Source organism: Camelina sativa, chromosome 14, assembly GCF_030686135.1.
Source record: "Camelina sativa cultivar CO46 ecotype springtype chromosome 14, ASM3068613v1".
In the NCBI taxonomy this organism is placed as follows: domain Eukaryota; kingdom Viridiplantae; phylum Streptophyta; class Magnoliopsida; order Brassicales; family Brassicaceae; genus Camelina; species Camelina sativa.
In genome coordinates this window covers 8,821,764-8,841,395 of record NC_141893.1, presented here as the reverse complement: position 1 = coordinate 8,841,395, position 19,632 = coordinate 8,821,764, and the positions used below count along the sequence as shown (strand labels likewise).

Below are 19,632 nucleotides of genomic sequence, written 5' to 3'. Positions count from 1 at the left end.
TCTTCTCTATTTTTTTTACATGGCCAGTCTCTAACATTGATTACAATACAAATGGAATAGAAATAATTGTTGGAACATTACAGATTAGCAATAGGAATTGAAACATCTTTCCCTACCGTCGATTGATATATGTCGCACTCATCACACCCATGACCTTGATAATCTCCTTTATGCGCGTAGACAAAAATTGCTTCGACAAATCCCTACTTTTTGTTTAAAAAATAGTATTGCCACACAACATTTTCTCTTACTAATTTTTGAGTTTTTTTTTTTAGTGAAAAAGGAACAAACTTCCATAAAAGAGCTAGTGTATCTTCATAAATCCGTATGATCAATAATAATAGATGCACCAATTGAAAGATATTAATTGCACCAACTAATAATAATAGTCCTCGCTATTTATTGCCTGAATCTACCCAACCCCCTATTTTGGCCATCAACACCTCCTCTGCTCGCTCAAATTTTTTTTTTTTTCACAATTGAAAAAAGAAGTTGATTCAGAACATTGATAATCTTTCCTGTAAAGGTTTAAAGCTCACTAGTATTAAATTCAAATCAAAATTCCTATTTTCTTGATTAAATTGACTGGAATTAGCGAGAATGAATGTTTCACAGTTTGTTGGATTCTATCGACTACAATAACTTACCATTTGAAAAAGGAAAACAAAAAAAACACGCAATAGAAACCACTGTATAAGATCTCCAGTGATTTCAATATTATGCCTGCAGTTTATTTTTATTTTTCACAGTTATGCATTAGGTTTTATAATGACGAAGAAATCAGAAAAGTCGAAAACATAACCTCTGATGGAAATGGGTTTGATATTTATATTTGCATTCAATGAAAATGAAAGTAAAAACTGAAATATCGGGTTTGTCGGATTGTGAAGATGTCAGTGCTATGATTGAAACATTTAATAAAAGTCTCAAATGTTTCTGCTTTCCAGAGCATTACAGGCTATTGGATTCAACTTCTTCTATTGTAAGGTTTAAGTTATATTCGAAAATCAAAATTAACACATGTAAAATCATGTGTTCCTTTACCATCGATCTTTATTCATCACTATTAAATACGTACGTTTTACATGAAAGATAGTTAGAAACTTAGATTCAGTCAAATACAAACGGTCACATGAATCTTCTTAAGCAATGTTAAATTATGAATATCAATTTTTTTTTTTCTTTTTGATGACTTCAACTTTCTCTCAAATTAACGGATCCCACAATGATCAGAACTCGATCCTTTGACAAATTAAACAGATGCCACAATCTAAATGATCAGTATATGTATATCAATTACTCTCATTTTTTTATATTACACCTTCTTTACTAGTAGTTGCTTTTCTTAAATTCTTTTATTAAAACCTAATAAAAAATACAAAAAAAAGAGAAAGAAAATAGTGTTGCTCAAAGTACTTAGTGTAGAAACCTTTCTCAGTCTTTTTCTACATATGTCAGCTTTTTATTAATTATATATTAAAATATTAATTTTTTTGAGCAACGGGTGAATATGTTCTCCTACTCGTGATGCTCTTACATTTTAGGTATAGCTCCAATGTAACCATAGAAAGTTTACAACGACAGACCTATTAAGGAAAAAAAGGTCACTTGACCTGGGTAAATTAATTAAATAGCTATTTTTATATGTAATTTCATAAAATTTCAATAGTGTAGATATTAAATTTTATAGTGTTTGACCTCCCCATACCCGAGTTTGAACCACCAATATGTCACAAATAATTTTTTTTCTTGTAATTGACCTCCCTATATTCTATCGTTGACGACTTATTTATTACCTTTCTTACGTTATTTACAGGCTTATTACACATGGTTTGTTGAAGACAATGTGTTTCTATGTAAGAATCTGATATTCTGGACGATTTGATTCAAATTCATTTAGCTTTTGTAAAACGATTTTTCAAGCAAAATTTCCGTTAAGAGAATTAACATAATCAATGTGGACACCAAATTTATATATGTTCATGTCTTCATTTTAGAAGATGCACTTTGAACGTAAAAGTCTGTTATCCCACGTTGACATAAATCAGACAATGAAGTTGAGAATCTAACTAGTTCCATTTAGATTGGTATGTGTAAAGATAGTCTAAATTTTTTTTGTTTTTGTTTTTGGAATAATAGTCTTAATTTTTTGCATGGTTTACGAACGTCACTATAATGAATAGCTAGCTAGTTTTCAAAATATTAATATCCATTTAGCTCAATATTATTTGTGATAGAATGTTAGCTAGGTAATTAAGTACTAGTATTAAATTTTAACAAAAACTAGTAGTATAAAGTAATAGTAAATGTAGTAAATAACAAAGAGGTATACTGAAACATCCAAGTTTGAAAACAGTCTCGCCGTCTCGGTTTGAGCATATTAAATACTCCAAAGTCCAAACCTAAAACATCCTGAAGGTTCAAATCCTTCGATTCAATAAATATTGGGGTAAGTTAAAAGTTTGGCAAAAGTGGATTAAATACTATAAGAAGAACAATTACAAGTCGTCCGCGCTAATCATAATTATGTTTTGGCGAACTTATTCCCTTCTTTTCACTTTTTTCCTTATGCATGCGTAGACACTCTCATGCATATCATCATGATTATCGTCATTTACTATAATTTTTATGTGTATTAATTTAATTCAAATTCACGATTACTATTTACATATTTATTAAATAATCCAATTTTACTTACGAAAATATAGAAAAATTGTACTTTTCTTAGTTACAAAAAAAATTTGTAAATTAAAATTGGTATGTTACTTAAAAAAATAGTGTTGTATATTTGCCTATGTATGGTTAAGATGGGTGTTATTGTTGTCTTGTTGATCATATTTACAAGAACGAAGACCTGAATTTATTTTTCTTCCTTTTTAATTTCGAAGATCTATGTGAGATTCCATGATTACAAATCTTTTAGGGCAGCATATCATCACGTGATACAGAAGGTATTTAATGAAATAATTTTATTTGCTCTTTGTTGAACAAAAAAAAAATTATTTGCTCTTTATGCAGTTGCAGAGAGTATTTATTGACATTTTAAACTCAAATTCGTATTAAAAGAAAATACAATTTATATAGAAAATGACGATTGCAGAAATAAAAACGTAGAGGATAAAAGGATGGAAAAGACAGTGTTGGGTTGGGTCGAACGTCAAGTGATAAGATGTCACAAAAGATTGGCTTTTTGTTATATGATTTCAAAACATGAATCATGAAGTCCCATGACTATATATAATATTCACGCACCTACTTTTAATTGGGTATCCTCTACCCATTTTACTCATGTATTATGTTATTAATTTTATAACATTAAACTGCTCATGGTTTAACGACGAGTCACGTCTAGTAACTAGGGTAGATAGATAGACACACTTTTTCAAGCTTCGACCTAAAGTTCTACTAAATGAAATTTGGTTAAGCATGAATTTTTTTTTTTGTCAACGAATATGGTGTAGCATACCTGAAAAACTTAAAAAAAAAAAATATCAACAAATGCCAAATATAAATTCAAATGAGTTAATTGATGGTATAAATGTGCGGTCAATACAAAAATAAATATTGGATGATGATCAATGAGCTCGATTTTCTTATTGCAACTATACTAACGAATGAACCTAGTGAAAATGCATATTTGCGGCTAAGTTTAGTTAGAATCTACATTATTTTTAGGACTTATTTTGGGTTTTTTTTTATTTTTATTTGGTTATTCTTAAATTAGAGTTTTCTTTTACTTTTGGGTTTAGATAGGTCCTATACTAATACGTATACATTCCTAAAGAGATTAGGGTTTTGGTGTTCTTATTTATAGTTGTCGATCCCTTGACTTGTGGGGGCACGACTTATTGAATTTTAATCAAAGGGCTTTTCAACTCTTCTTTCCTTATTGCGGCTAGAACAAAAAACGTTCTCAACGGAGTAAGAAGACTTTGATACTTGGGCATTCTTAGACTAAACAAGTTTCATTGTGTTTTATCATACCCTGATCTACACCAGTTGGTATCAGATTCCAGCACCTTTATTTCTCAATTAAGGGTCGATCCTTTGCTTTTTACGCTTTCTCGATGGCTCCACGGAAGACTCTTGACGAACAACATGAAGATTTGCACCAAACCTTGGAGAACTTCACGACTGGACTTCATGATGCGTTACAACACGCTGTTAAAAACGCACTAACAACGGTGTTGCAGGCTCAGCAGGATCAAGATCGAGATCGCAGACATGAACGACGTGAACGTCGTGGAGCAAGTGACTATGGTTCAGACGAGGAAGCTCCGGATAATTTGTTTGCAGTCCCCATTCAACAACGACATGTGCAACAAGTTCACCCTCGCAACAACGTCATTCACAATAACAATCCTCACCCTCGTTGGGAAACTGGCTTCAAGTTGGATATCCCAGAATTTGCAGGTGGCCTTAAGGCAGAGGAGTTTCTCGACTGGCTTCATATGGTGGAGGAAGTTTTGGACTTCAAGAAGGTGCCTGATGATGTTAGTGTTTCGTTAGTGGCAACACAATTCAAAGGTAGAGCCATGGCCTGGTGGACTCAGCTTAAGGAGACACGGCGGCGTTCCGGTAAAAACAAGATTACGTCATGGGAGAAGTTGAAGAAACACATAAAAAGTTTTTCTCCCCTATAATTATGAGAGAACCTTATACACTAAGCTTCAGAATTTGCGTCAGGGATCACGCACAGTGGATGAGTATGCTTCCGACTTCTTTGAGATGACAGCACGTACTACACTTTTAGAAACAGAGGAGCAGCTTGTTTCTCGATTTATTGGTGGTCTTCGTACTCAACTCCAGCTACCTTTACAACAGTTCAACCCAACCACTGTTTCTGAAGCACATCAACGAGCCATTGGTATGGAGCTACAATACAAGTCTAATTGGAATCCTTCGTCGTCTCGTGTTCGTTTTCTCGGACCTGCACCTACTGACTCTGCCACTTCACAAGGTTAAGAAGCAGCGGCCACACGTCCTACCAATCTTCGACCTGGTGCTCCGCCAGACTCTATTGCAGCTTCGCGACAACCTCGAACAGGGGCTTTACGTTGTTTCAGTTGTGGTGAGTCAGGTCATAGACAAACAACTTGTCCTAACCAGACTAAGCACAGCTTATTCACTCAAGAGACAGAGGTGATGGTGGTCCTTGCTATGATGACTATGAGTCTGATTCTCCTGAACAAGGTGATGAGTTGATCAGGGGAGACACAGGTCAAGGTCCACAAATCTTGGTTCTTCGTCACAATTGTTTATTGCCGCAGTCAACCAAGGAATCCTGGCTTCGCACTTCTCTCTTTCGTTCGATGTGTACGATCAATGAGAAGATTTGCAAGCTGATCGTTGATTCGGGAAGTTGTATTAACGCTATTTCTGAGAACGCTGTTGCCAAATTAGGGATTCAGTCCACTCCTCATCCCTCTCCATATCAGTTAGCTTGGCTCAGTAATGGAACAGATTTGAGTGTCTCTAAGCAGGCACTTGTGGCATTCTCTATTGGTGTGTATAAGGATACAGTGAGTTGTGATGTCGTTCCAATGGATGCATGTCACTTATTACTTGGTCGCCCTTGGGAATTTGATCGAGACGTCACTCATCGTGGTAAAACTAATACCTACAGTTTTACGTATAATGACCGGATAGTCACTCTGGTGCCTTCCAACGAGCAAGCTGCGACGCTTCCATCCTCACGTCCTACTCCGGCGAAGACTTCGTCTGCTGTATCCCAGTCGTTGTTAGTTCTTCCCAAGTCTGCATTTGAGGCTCAAGCTGTCGAGTCTGAGTTTCTGCTTGCATTAGTGGCATCTCATGCTGCTCCGACGTCATCTTTTCCGGTTCCCCACGGCTTTGCGGGTTTACTCTCAAAGTTTCAAGATGTTTTTCCATCGGATTTTCCCAACGGTTTACCTCCTTTTACGTGATATTCAACACCACATCGATCTGGTGCCTAATGCGGTTCTTCCTAACCGTCTACATTATCGTATGAGTCCACAGGAGCATGAGGAGTTACGTCGGCAAGTGGAAGAACTTCTTGCAAGAGGCCATGTACGTGAGAGTTTAAGTCCTACAGCTGTGCCTGCCTTGCTTATTCCCAAGAAGGATGGTTCTTGGCGAATGTGTGTGGATAGTCGCGCTATTAATAAGATTACGGTTCGATACCGTTTTCCTATTCCTCGCCTCGACGATCTTTTAGACCAGATTGGGCATGCGTCTATTTTCACCAAGTTGGACTTAAAGAGTGGTTACCATCAAATCAGAATTCGCCCTGGTGATGAGTGGAAAACTGCTTTCAAGACACGTGAGGGTTTGTTTGAATGGTTGGTCATGCCGTTTGGCCTTTCTAATGCACCAAGTACGTTTATGCGCGTCATGAACCAAGCACTTCGACCTTTCATTGGTAAGTTCGTTGTTGTTTATTTTGATGACATCTTGGTCTTTAGCAATGATTTGCAAAGTCATTTGGAGCACTTGGAGGCTGTTCTTCTTGTTCTTCGTCGAGAGGAGTTGTTCGCGGCTAGACAGAAATGTGTTTTTGGGGCAGAACAAGTTTTATTTTTGGGCTATGTGGTGTCTAAGCGTGGTCTCGAAGTTGATCCTAGCAAAGTCGAAGCTATTAAATCATGGCCTACCCCAACTACAATTAGTGATGTGCACAGCTTTCATGGACTTGCGTCATTTTACCGCCGGTTTGTTCATCATTTTAGCAACATTGCAACACCTCTTACTGACTGTATGAAAGGTTCGTCGTTTGTGTGGACTTCCGCGGCTAATGAGGCGTTTGTGACTTTGAAAGACAAGCTTACATCGACAAAGGTTTTAGCATTGCCGGATTTTGCTATGGTGTTTGAACTGCATTGTGATGCTTGCAAGTTGGGTATTGGAGCGGTGTTGAGTCAACAAGGTCGTCCAATTGCATTTTTCAGTGAGAAAATCTCAGGTTCCTGTGTTCGCTATAGCACTTACGACGTAGAGTTTTATGCAATTGTTCAAGCAGTGAAGCACTGGCGACATTATCTTTTTCTTCAAGAGTTTATCCTTTACACAGATCATGACGCATTGAAGCATTTGGGCAGTCAAGATAAGATTTCCTCACGTCATGCTTCATGGATTGCGTTTTTGCAGCAGTTCACGTTTGTCATCAAACATCAATCAGGACGTTCCAATAAGGTGGCTGATGCTTTGAGTCGTCGTCATGCTCTTCTTACGTCTCATCACGTGTCCGTTCCGGGGTTTGCTGTTTTTGTTGAAATGTATCAGCATGATCCTTATTTTGGTCGCATTTGGTCTGATTTGAAGGCTGGGATTAAGTCCTCTTATGTGTTGGTTGATGGGTTTGTCTTTCGAGACAATCATTTGTGTGTGCCTTCTTGCAGTTTACGCCTCCAACTTATCAAGGAACTTCATGGTGAAGGTCATGTTGGTCGTGATCGCACACTTCAGTTGGTTGCGGATTCTTATTTTTGGCCGTCCTTACGTCGTGATGTTGCTCGTTTTGTGGAACGTTGTGTGGTTTGTCAGAAATCAAAGGGTCATGCCTCCAATAGTGGTCTTTACATGCCTCTTCCGGTTCCTACCCAACCTTGGACAGATATTAGTATGGATTTTGTCTTGGGTTTGCCTCGTACTCAACGCGGTAATGATTCAATTTTTGTGGTCGTCGATCGCTTCTCTAAAATGGCCCATTTCATTCCTTGTAAGAAGACAACGGATGCGGTTCAGGTGGCTGTTTTATTTTTCAGAGAAATATATCGTCTTCACGGGCTTCCTTGCTCCATTGTCTCAGACCGGGATTCACGTTTTCTGAGTCATTTTTGGCGGTCTCTGTGGCGTTTGCTCCGTACTAGCCTCGACATGAGTTCTGCTTATCATCCACAGTCTGACGGTCAAACGGAGGTGACAAACCGGTCTTTGGGTGACATGTTACGCTGTTTGGTGGGTGACAATATCAGGGTCGTGGGATTCAGTTTTGTGTCAAGCTGAGTTTGCTCATAATCATGCCGTTAACCGGAGTACCAAGTTCAGTCCTTTTCGGATAGTCTATGGTGTCGTTCCTCGTGGTCCTGTTGACCTTCATGTTGCACCGGATGTCTCGCGAGACCACGGCCAAGCTTTGGATTTCGTCGCTGACCTTGCTTTTCTCCATGCTCAGGTTCATGATAATCTCCAAGTCTCGTCTGCAAAATACAAAGCTGTTGCAGATCGTCATCGGCGTCACGTCACTTTTCGTGTTGGTGATTTTGTGTGGGCTGTGTTGACACGTGATCGTTTTCCGGCGGGAACTTATAACAAACTAAAGTCTCGCAAGATTGGTCCCCTCGAAGTTGTGGAGAAGATTAATGCTAACGCGTATCGTGTTCTTCTTCCCCTTGATATACATTGTTCGGATGTCTTCAATGTCAAGCATCTTGTTCCGTATGTTGCTCATGATACTGCTGACGATTCGAGGTCGAATCTTTCTCTCCCCGGGTGACCTGATGCAGGGTGCTTATTATTTTTAGGACTTATTTAGGCTTTCTTTTATTTTTATTTGGTTATTCTTAAATTGGAGTTTTCTTTTACTTTTGGGTTTAGATAGGTCCTATACTAATACATATCCATTCCTAAAGAGACTAGGGTTTTGGTGTTCTTATTTATAGTTGTCGATCCCTTGACTTGTGGGGGCACGACTTATTGAATTTTAATCAAAGGGCTTTTCAACTCTTCTTTCCTTATTGCGGCTAGAACAAAAAACGTTCTCAACGGAGTAAGAAGACTTTGATACTTGGGCATTCTTAGACTAAACAAGTTTCATTGTGTTTTATCATACCCTGATCTACACCATCTACTTCGTGTTTTTATGAGCATAAACTAAATAACACACAAGCTTTGTTAATGGGGTTTGGTTTTTCCTACATCTCCGGAATCTAGTCCAGAACAAATTCACTAGATCAAGATATCAATTACAACTGCATATGATAAAAGCACTACTATGTATATCATTCTTTTCTAGATGAATAAACCATCAAAAGATCTATCTGTCTTGTTGATGGGGCGACACCACACATCTTGTGTGCATCTCTCAAAAACTACCTTAAAGCGCGCAGGTCTTCATGAAGCGGCCTCTTGGTATTTATATCAATTGTCCAACACCCTAAGGTTGGCAACTTTCCTATTATACAACAAATAGGAAATTGAGAACTTTCCTTTTTCTTTTTGGATAAGGGAAGTTCCTCTCCAAGATCTCATCTTGAATCTTCCATTCTAGATGTTCATCCAGCTCAGCAACCGCCACTTGGCTTGTCCAAGTCGGTCTTAAGCTTGTGTACTCAAACTCTTTAATTCAGCTTCATGTACTACTTCCTGTATTAACGTCGGACTAATACATGAACTGGTTCAGACGTTTGATACATTCTCTGATATATCTAACCTTCTTGGCTTGTCCAAATTGTCCCACACGTTTGTTCTCCAACTCTTCAAAGTATTCACACAACTTGGCTTCCTGTACTACTTGACGTACTACCTCGTGTACTACTTCGGAACTTCACATATGTTCTTACTGCAATATTCTTAAGTAGTACCTCAACATCTTTGTTAGTTCTGCTCATTGTCTTCACACCATCTATGAGACATCTTGTGATGATTCTATCTTGTTGTCTCATATATCACGACAGTTGTATGACATTCTGGTTTAGTAGTAGTCCCATGACATGTTTCGGACAGCCTATAAAACTCAGTCAACACATACACCTTCAATCTCTCCCTTGGTGATTGAGTTTTATAATCCATGCACTTATTAAAACTAGTATGATATGCATCTTCAATCTCTCTCTAGATGATTGACTTCAATCTCTCCATGAACCTATTAGAACTAGTTTGCTATGCATCTTCAATCTCACCCTAGATGATTGACTTTTCAATTCCATGCATCTTATCAAAACAGTCATCACAATATCTTCAATCTCTCTCTTGATGACTCCGTTTTAGAACTCCTTCAATCTCCTATTCAATGTGTCTCCTTCAATCTCCTATTCAATGTGTCTTGAAAATTCAAACATCCTCATTCTCCCCCTTTTTAACTTAGTTTGATACTCAAGCACATCCTTTAAGCACTAGTAAAACTCCCCCATAATTTTTGCTCTTAGCTCACAACACACTTGACATTCTCTTCTCCCCCAGCTTAGCTCTGCAACTATCCTCTGTTTTAATGATATTTGTGAGCTGATCGTAACATCTCATATCCAAACCAACAACTTTGTTTATCTCCCCCTTGCTTGAGTGCATCAATGTGTTCAAAACTCCAAACAAATGATATTTGGTTTTGACATCTTGAGAGTTTCTGATTTTTAAGCTTAACCTTTGTCGATGAATTCTCAGACTTTAACAACTTCATGGTGATTTCCACAAGCTTATAATTGTATCTTCAAAATCTTCAATCATTCAATTTAGAGAATAACACTACTCTTCATCTCTGACAAGAACCATCCTTTCTCAAACAAATCATCTTAATAGCAACCACCACAATCGATTTAGATTTAAGTTCCTTTTTTTTTTCTCTTCGCTTTCCAATATTGAAGGTCTCTTTCTCCTTGTGGTAGCAACATATCTAGCAATACTTCATCAAAAATTGCAGCATACACAAAAATATATACTAGCAGGCCGTCACTAAATACCACATACATAACAACTCTTTCCTTTCCAAAGTGTTACTCCTAACTCCACTTGAAAAATTCTTCACATCACCACCATGAGCCAAGCTTGGTTTCTTCTAGCAAAATCTCTTTAAAACCCTTTGACTGAACTTTTCTTCCCATGACAACTTCTCAATCAACATGCCTTGGTAGAAAGTTTTATGTCTCAACCTCTCTCTTAGTCTCAGTTTCGATCACTCTGTCTCAAAGCTTTCTCCAAAAACGCTTGTCATCATTCTTCTTAGATTCCAGCAAGCTACCATAACATGTTTCAACATCTATACTCTTGGCCTTTCATGTCATGAGAAATTCTTTGGTGCGTAAGACTCTGAATCAACTGTTCTGCAATATTATCATTCAACTATGTTCACGGACTCCAAATCCAGTTCTATTCTACCAGAATCTAGTTCAACATGTCTACAGTATCTCTGCCAAATTTTATCCCATTCTGAGTTCATTTGGTTCTCCTTTTGATGTCACCACTGGAACTGATCAAATCTGAAACTTCGAATAAACTGATTCTGGAACAGACTGAAGATGCTTGAATAAAAAGCAATTCAACCATCAAAACTTCAATCCAACCGTTGAATCTCAAGTCCTTAATAGCACCAAGCTCCTCACAAAATTTCAGCATGATCGGATTACTTTGGGATCTCCTAACCCTCTCTTGAAGTTGCTATCTTCAAACAGATTTTTGTTATCCTTCTCAGATTTTTAAAAAATCTTCTCAAAGAACTTCACAAAAACTCAGCCTCAAAGCAACCTCAAATCTTGACCAAATCCTTTGTAAACACCGTCCATTAGTCAACAGAGGTTAAAGACTTTATATTGAAGCTTTTCCAAAAACAGAGAACTCTTGACGGAAGCATTTACATCCGAAAATCATATATTTTGACATCGATGATGCAGTTGAAATCTCCTCTTCCCTTACTTCTCCCCCATGGCTGCATCTCTCTCTTCCTCAGGGATCTCTTTTTTCTCTTTAATCACACAACCTTCTTTATGTTCTTTGTTAATCACACATGCATGTTTACATGACCAAACAGGATCATCTCTAAAAAAAATATGATCTGCAAGCTGGCCTTCAACAATTTATTCCACAACTTCTTGTCTTGAAACAACTAAAATTCTGCTCCATTAGTAAGTAGATCGATCTTTCCTTTCATCGCCAAAAAGAAAATTGAATTAGCCACAGAAGATTGATTCCCATAATCAAACAACTCTTGAACTGAAACTTTTTTAATCAGTCTTGAAGCAGATCATAAACGGAGCAGCAAAACAATCCATAAAATTATGAAACTTGGTGACAACATCCACAGCAGTCATACAAAGCCACAGCAAGAAGCGGATCACGATTTGGGTTTACGGTTAGCAAATTACGATCAAATTCGTAAGACAACTTCGGGACAATACAAACCAGCGAGCAGCCAACTTTGAGAGCGATTTCCCATCAAATCACAAGGAATCTGAAAGAGATCTTTATAGCATTGGAAAGATCTCGCTCTCAAGTTTCCAGAACACCATTCGTAGCTCAAACACGAAGTCTGTAGACAAAGTAACTTGAGAAGAAAGTAGCCGCTCAAGAAAGAAAACGATTTACCCAAAATCTCTTTCTTTTCGTCATTCTTTGATTTCTTCACAAATAAATACCAGAAGACGTCTTTAAGAACCATATTACATAGGCTCATCTTCCTTTCTATTTTTCTTTCCCATGACAAGAACCATTTGTGGCTGCATTAAGAACAAGAATCCCTTTTTCTTCGCTTTGAACAAAAACATGAACATGTTATTTGTTTTCTTCTTCGAAAGCTCTTCTTATGAAGCTCAACATTCACAAAATCACGACATATACATCAACAAACTTCCAAATCAGACTTTAGCCAATCAAAATGTAGACTTCCAAATCACTTTATTCTTTGTTGCTTCTCCACATCCAAATTATGACAACACTTCGTGTCCCCGCCTCCAAATTCTACAAAATTGCTTTAAATCCAACGTCTCTTGAGACAAGAGCTCCTCTAAAACATTTTCTCTAATGAAACCAGTGATGTGAAGTCTCTTCATTCTTTGATCTGTAGATATTCTCTTTGAAGTTATTCACCTTAACTTGAGCTTCTATGATTCACAGTATTCCTTGTATTTACCAAGGACTTTACCAATGAGAGCCTTAGTCATCATCCTCCAGAATTTCTAGCTAGACGAGTTGCCAAGCATAGAGATATTCCTATTAACTCCATTAGAAGCAATCAGGAGTAGCCACTTAGTCTTCTTCCTTCAGATTTCTTAGTCCGAACAACAAAAACAAATTCAGCTCCGAAAAGACAGCTATTCTAGCGTTGTCCAACCCATTTAGAAAGCTCAAAATCCAGCAGAGATGTCAACCGCGAAATTTTAACACACAGAATCAAAAGTTTCAAGAACATTCAGGTCATTGAACTCATCATATACCCTTGCAATGTTTAGGATCCCACTGAAGCGATGCAAAACAATTCAGTTCTTCCTTCCAGAATCTGACATCAGCATATCTAGTTAGTTTCTCCACTATAAACCTGAAAACTCCCTCCTTTCTCTTCTAGATTAAGAAATCACAATTGAAACACCACCCAAGAAGTATTCTAACATTCGCCGCTAGTATCTCCAAGATAAAGAATGAACCCCAGAAGATATGGTTGTACACAAGTCTTGATTTTATCTTTTCTGATTTTCTTAATTAGTGTCACACGTGTGGTTGTACACAGGTCCTCAGTCAACTTCATATAGCTTTGACATCCACAACGCTCCCATAATCCTGAAAGTTTATCTCTTGATCTTGATCATCTCAAAATTCAGCATAACCAGAATAAACCCCAAAACATGGAAAAATCTTTCATAAACTCCATGAGACCACGGTCAGGAGCAAACACAATCAAACTTCTTTTGATTCCTTCTCTTCTACAGACTCTCTGTTTTCCTTGATAAAACATATCTTTAGACTTGAGAGAATTTGTGATTTGTCCATCTCTCTGACTCTCGATGACGAAGAAAAAAGAACACTCCCTTTCTAACGATTTTGGCGAGCCAACACTGTAATCTGACATCTTTGGCGAAATCAACAACCGAAGAGAAAGCCTCGATGTTTCCCTATCTGCTTTTCCTAAAACCAGACCTCTCTTGTATTGAAGTTTCTCTCTATTCTTAAAATCAAAATCCCAAAACCAGACCTTTGATTTCTGAATTCTCCCTCAACTCTTCTAATAAGTCTTCTTCATCGAGAATCTTCTTTCTCTTAACTCACTAGACTTCGAGCTGTGAATTTAATGAAGCCTCTCTTCTCTTCAATCTCTTCTCGTATTGGGCTACTTACAGGCCCAATTATATTAATGAATTCATGCCCAATCATAATATTTCAGACCTCTAACCTTTCTTCTTGCTACCTCAATTTTTTCTTTCTTCTTTAGACAGCACAAGAAGTGATGATCTATAGATGATTTTGAATCTCCATGTGAACTTGATATGTCGTCAACTTTTATCATAACCCTACACACCATATCTCTCCTTTGCTTCGTTTCTTCGAATCTCACAAACCATGTGAATCAACTCGATTTCCTTTTTCATTATTCGTTAGCCACAAATCCAAGATCACACCCGAAACAAGAACATATCTCTATTGAGCACCCGCTCTGATACCAATTGAAAACGCATATTTCTGGCTAAGTCTAGTTAGGATCTACTTCGTGTTTGTATGAGCATAAACTAAATAACACACAAGCTTTGTTAACAGGGTTCGGTTTTTCCTATATCCCCGGGACCTAATACAGAACAAATTCACTAGAACAAGATAGCAATTACAACTACATATGGTAAAAGCACTACTATGCATATCATTCTTTTCTAGATGAATAAACCATCAAAAGATTTATCTATCTTGTTGATGGGGCGACACCACATATCTTGTGTGCATCTCTCAAAAACTACCTTAAAGCGCGCAGGTCTTCATGAAGAGGCCTCTTGGTATTTATATCAATTGCCCAAACCCTAAGGTTGGCAACTTTCCTATTATACAACAAATAGGAAATTGAGAACTTTCCTTTTTCTTTTTGGATAAGGGAAGTTCCTCTCCAAGATCTCATCTTGAATTTTCTATTCTAGATGTTTATCCAGCTCAGCAACCGCCACTTGACTTGTCCAAATTGGTCTTAAGGTTATGTACTCAAACTCTTTAATTCAGCTTCATGTACTACTTCATTTATTAACGTCGGACTAATACATGAACTGATTCAGACGTTTGATACATTCTATGATATATCTAACCTTCTTGGCTTGTCCAAGTTGTCCCACACGTTTGTTCTCCAACTCTTCAAAGTATTCACACAACTTGGCTTCCTGTACTACTTGATGTACTACTTCGGAACTTCACATATGTTCTTACTGCAATATTCTCAAGTAGTACCTCAACATCTTTGTTAGTTCTGCTCATTGTCTTCATACCATCTATGAGACATCTTGTGATGATTCTATCTTGTTGTTTCATATATCACAACAGTTGTATGACATCCTGGTTTAGTAGTAGTCCCATGACATGTTTCGGACAGCCTATAAAACTCAATCAACATACACCTTCACCTAGTATTGTAATATTAGGAAGATATGATCAAGATCTCAATAGTAGTATTATTTGAGCACAAATAAATTTATAACTATGTTATTTACCCTTTTTTTTTTGTAGTGACTATCAACATATGTAAAATATCTTAGTTCAAATTTAGAATGAAAACTCAAGTTGTACATGAGTACATGATCATGATGTAGAATTTGTTAATTTTAATTAAATATTCATTTTATGTATCTTTCAATTACTATGAATCATAATTTTCAAAGAAAAAGTAATGAAAATTACTGTTCCCTGTGGGGGAAAGAACAAAAATTACTAGCATAACTGTTTAGGTCCCCCAATTGTTTCAACAATATTTGGGTTTCAAGGCCCAATCTCTCACTCAGGGATACTAGACCTTTCAAGGCCCAGTTCTTAAAAAAGCGCTGACTGTAAAACGGCGTCGTATAGAAGGGAGTCCTTCGTCTTCTAAGTTCTAGGGTTCTACGAGGGTACAGACCTAAACTTAACCGTAGCAACGAAAGAACTACTACACTTTGTGGTGAAAATGGAGAATCAGGAGCCTGAAATCGAGAAATTGCCTGAAGAAGAGGCTCCTGATCGAGAACCAGACCAGAAGAAGCTCAAAATTTCAACCATTGGCCATGAAACTGATTCGTCGGTTCCCGCCGCCGGCGGAAGCAACGTCGCTGAACACAGAAAGCCGAAATACAGGCGGCGGAAAGTTGCAATCGTGTTTGCATTTTGCGGAGTAGGGTATCAGGGAATGCAAAAGAACCCCGGAGCCAAAACCATTGAAGGCGAGCTCGAAGAGGCTTTGTTCCATGCCGGAGCCGTACCTGAGGCCGATCGGAACAAGCCAAGAAGTTACGAGTGGGCACGATCCGCTCGAACCGATAAGGGCGTGAGTGCGGTTGGGCAGGTGGTTTCTGGTCGTTTCTATGTTGATCCGCCTGGATTTGTGGAGCGGCTCAATTCGAATCTACCTGATCAGATTCGTGTGTTTGGGTACAAGCGTGTGGCTCCGTCTTTTAGCTCCAAAAAGTTCTGTGATCGGAGGAGGTACGTGTATCTAATCCCAGTTTTTGCTCTGGACCCATGCGTACATAGCGAAGCTGAGATGGTTAGAACGGATTTAGGTTACGAATATGTCAAATGTGTGGAGTGCTCTAAGAAAGGCTATAAGATCCCAGTTGGTGTTATGGGCAAAGACACTGACTGTGATTCGAAATCATTGGAGGTTCAGTCAGACATTTCGTCGAGCAACTGTGATGCATTAGGAACTGATGTCAAGTGTGAAGCTTTGAGCTCTAGTGTACCTAATGGAGAAGATAACTTAAACTCGGAAGTTCTAGATGGAGCTGATGTATCTGCTCGTGTTGTGACAGAGGAAACCCCTGATTCAAGCTCTAAAGCAGAGGATATGGAAGAATCGGATACTTTGGCTAAGGGAGAGGTGAAGAATGGGGAAGGAAGAGACATGACACAGAGCAGTTTCTGTTATGGAGAGAAGGAAAAGGAGAGGTTTAATAGGATACTAAGCTATTATGTTGGTTCACATAACTTCCACAACTTCACCACCAGAACAAAAGCAGCAGACCCAGCTGCGAATCGCTACATTCTCTCTTTCAACGCACACACAGTGATTAATCTCGATGGGAAAGATTTTGTCAAGTGTGAAGTTGTTGGACAGAGCTTCATGCTTCATCAAATCCGGAAAATGATTGGACTTGCTGTTGCAGTCATGAGGAACTATGCACCTGAATCACTGATCGAAACTGCTTTCAAGAAGTAAGCTTTTTTTTGTTTCTTATTATATTTCCCTGAATATATAATTGTTTGAGGCGTATTGATGATGGAATTGGTAACTCTTCAACAGGGATGTCAGAATAAATGTACCGATGGCGCCAGAAGTTGGATTATACCTTGATGAATGCTTCTTCACGTCTTACAACAAAAGGTTTAAAGGCAGTCATGAAGAGGTGTCGATGGAAGAGTACAAGGAAGTAGCTGAAGAGTTCAAATGGAAACATGTTTACTCACATATTGGCTCAGCTGAAGAAAAGGATGGAGCTGTGGCTATTTGGTTACATTCGTTGAACCAGAGAAACTATCCTGATTTACGAAGCAATGAATACAAACCGGATGAAGTCATTGTCTATAAGAAGATTGGTGAAGCCTCTGAACAGATGATCGATGAAGAGAAAATGAGAGTGAAAGAGAACAGTAATGGCATTGTCGATAAGGTGAATGATGGAACCTCTGAAGGAAAGATTATGGAAGAGAGGATTACACTAGAAGAGAGCACAACCGGGTGAAGCCGCTTTTGTCTGCGCATCCACCGCAGGTCCAAACCGGACTAGTGACAGACGAGTGACTTGATATGCCTCATTTGAAAACAAAGATTTATGACATTGTTTTCGTGTATCCCATTTGAGTTATGTTATGTCTAGTCTATGTTGGAAATTCAAGGCATGTGTTAACCGTTATGACATTTTGATCTTATTATTATGATGTTATCGAATAAAAATGCTATGCCAATTTTAATTGTCATTTGTAACAAAGCCATTTTATTTTTTTTGAGTATATCCCTTCATAAAAATATTATGATCTCCAAATAAGCAATACGATCATTACTAACACAAAAAAGAAGAAAAAAAAATGCATGGAATAATTACCCCACTAAAACCAATGTACACGACCCTGAATCAATATATAACACAACCAGCAAAAATGGCCCGAGCTGCCACTGTCATCATCTCATCTCCATGGTGTTTTCTCTAACGTCTTGGTTTCACTTTCTCTCAAATTAGTAAAAAAAAAGTAGTTCTAAATTGTTGCACATACACATGACTCCTCCTTACACAACCAGCACTAGGATCGAACTAACACCAAAAGCTAGCTTAGCTAAGACCAAAGAACAGTTGTGGATTTGAGTTCTTAAATATTCACTCGACGTTTCTTTTATGAATTATGAGTTGGTAATAGGGTCATAAATTATATGACGAGGTATCGAGTGGTCGGTGCCAAACGAACGATGAGACGTGGTTTGCTATTTTCTAAAAGAGGCCGAAGCGCTTTTCTTATGGAATATGGATACAAATCCCTTCCCAGTCAAATACCGCGGCCCCGAGATTCGTACTCTTGAGTTCGTCGAGGTTTTGATTAACTTGCGTCGCTTCTTTGCTTTTTTTTTTTTTTTTTTTTTCTTTCGATTAAAGAATTTGAATTCTCGAGGGATTGCTTTGATCACAGGGCGAAGACTGCCAGTCCAGAGGTATTGCAAGGGAGCTGGCTGCAGATAGTGAATTAAAAAATCCTCATAACACCGGGATGGCCTTTAACGTAATCTCGCCCACATAAATTCAAACTCAATGTTTTATATCTCCAGGACATAATTAAGAAATGAACAAGAACATTGAAATCAAGAACAAGCAAGAACATAATGGATATCAAGAAAAAATCAAGTACACAGGAATTTAGAAAAGACAAGAACATATAGGCTTTGAATGGTTGCATAGTATGCTCCAGACCGGATTAAAATTGGACTAGTCCGCACTTAATTTATCATTCATCATTGCGTACCAGTATGCAACAATATATACTAAAAATCTCCATACTAGTATGCATTTCAGCATACAACTTCATACCATTGTAAATTCACTGTTGGTCTGCATTTTTCATTCCACTCCTCAAGAGCTTCATATCATTATAAACTCCATACTAGTTTGCTCTATACTACAGTCTAATATATTGCATACCAAAATATTGGTATCCATAGTCCTATCTACACCATACTGTACAACAATTCAAAGCCAAGGAAAAAGAAAGGCAAATGTTTATTTTCAAAACTCTTTACATGATCACTAAAGATTGCTATTTTCCAATATGATTAGTTTCACAAATTAGTAATATATCACACAAATTCACAAAATTAACAACAAATTGAAAAAAAAACAATTCAGCGTAATATGGAGCCACTAAAACAACCTTTTTTACCCTCTTTAGATTTTCGTATGCTAAATCTTAATTTCACATGTCATAATGAAAGTGAACAAGCTTTGCAATGGGTATCATCCAAAATCTTTCAACTTGTGTCACTAGAAATCTGTTTTTCTCTATTTTTATCCATAATATAGAGAAATGGAGAAAAATATTGTGCAGCATCCGAATATCTAGTTGATGATGTAAATAGGGCTTTCTAAACCTTGTTGATTCAGGGAAACATATTTCAAATCTATGAATGTTAATACATTATGGATTTTCCTAAGAGATTTTCCTAAAAGATTTTGAAAGTGGATTTGGAGTGCTGTCCAATTATGAATTTAATCAACTTTGATAAAATTACATTGTTCTCTAATTAATAAT

At 37.7% G+C, this 19,632-nt stretch overlaps 1 protein-coding gene across 1 annotated transcript; it reads left to right on the top strand.

Annotated features, from left to right (window-relative positions):
- Nucleotides 1–15,727: 15,727 nt before the first annotated feature.
- LOC104740734 (uncharacterized) lies at nucleotides 15,728–17,817 on the top strand. The gene is made up of 2 exons (XM_010461416.2): nucleotides 15,728–17,055; nucleotides 17,144–17,817. Exons 1-2 carry the CDS (start codon nucleotides 15,812–15,814, stop codon nucleotides 17,580–17,582), a joined length of 1,683 nt encoding a protein of 560 aa, XP_010459718.1. The 5' UTR covers nucleotides 15,728–15,811; the 3' UTR covers nucleotides 17,583–17,817.
- The last annotated feature ends 1,815 nt before the right edge of the window (nucleotides 17,818–19,632 follow it).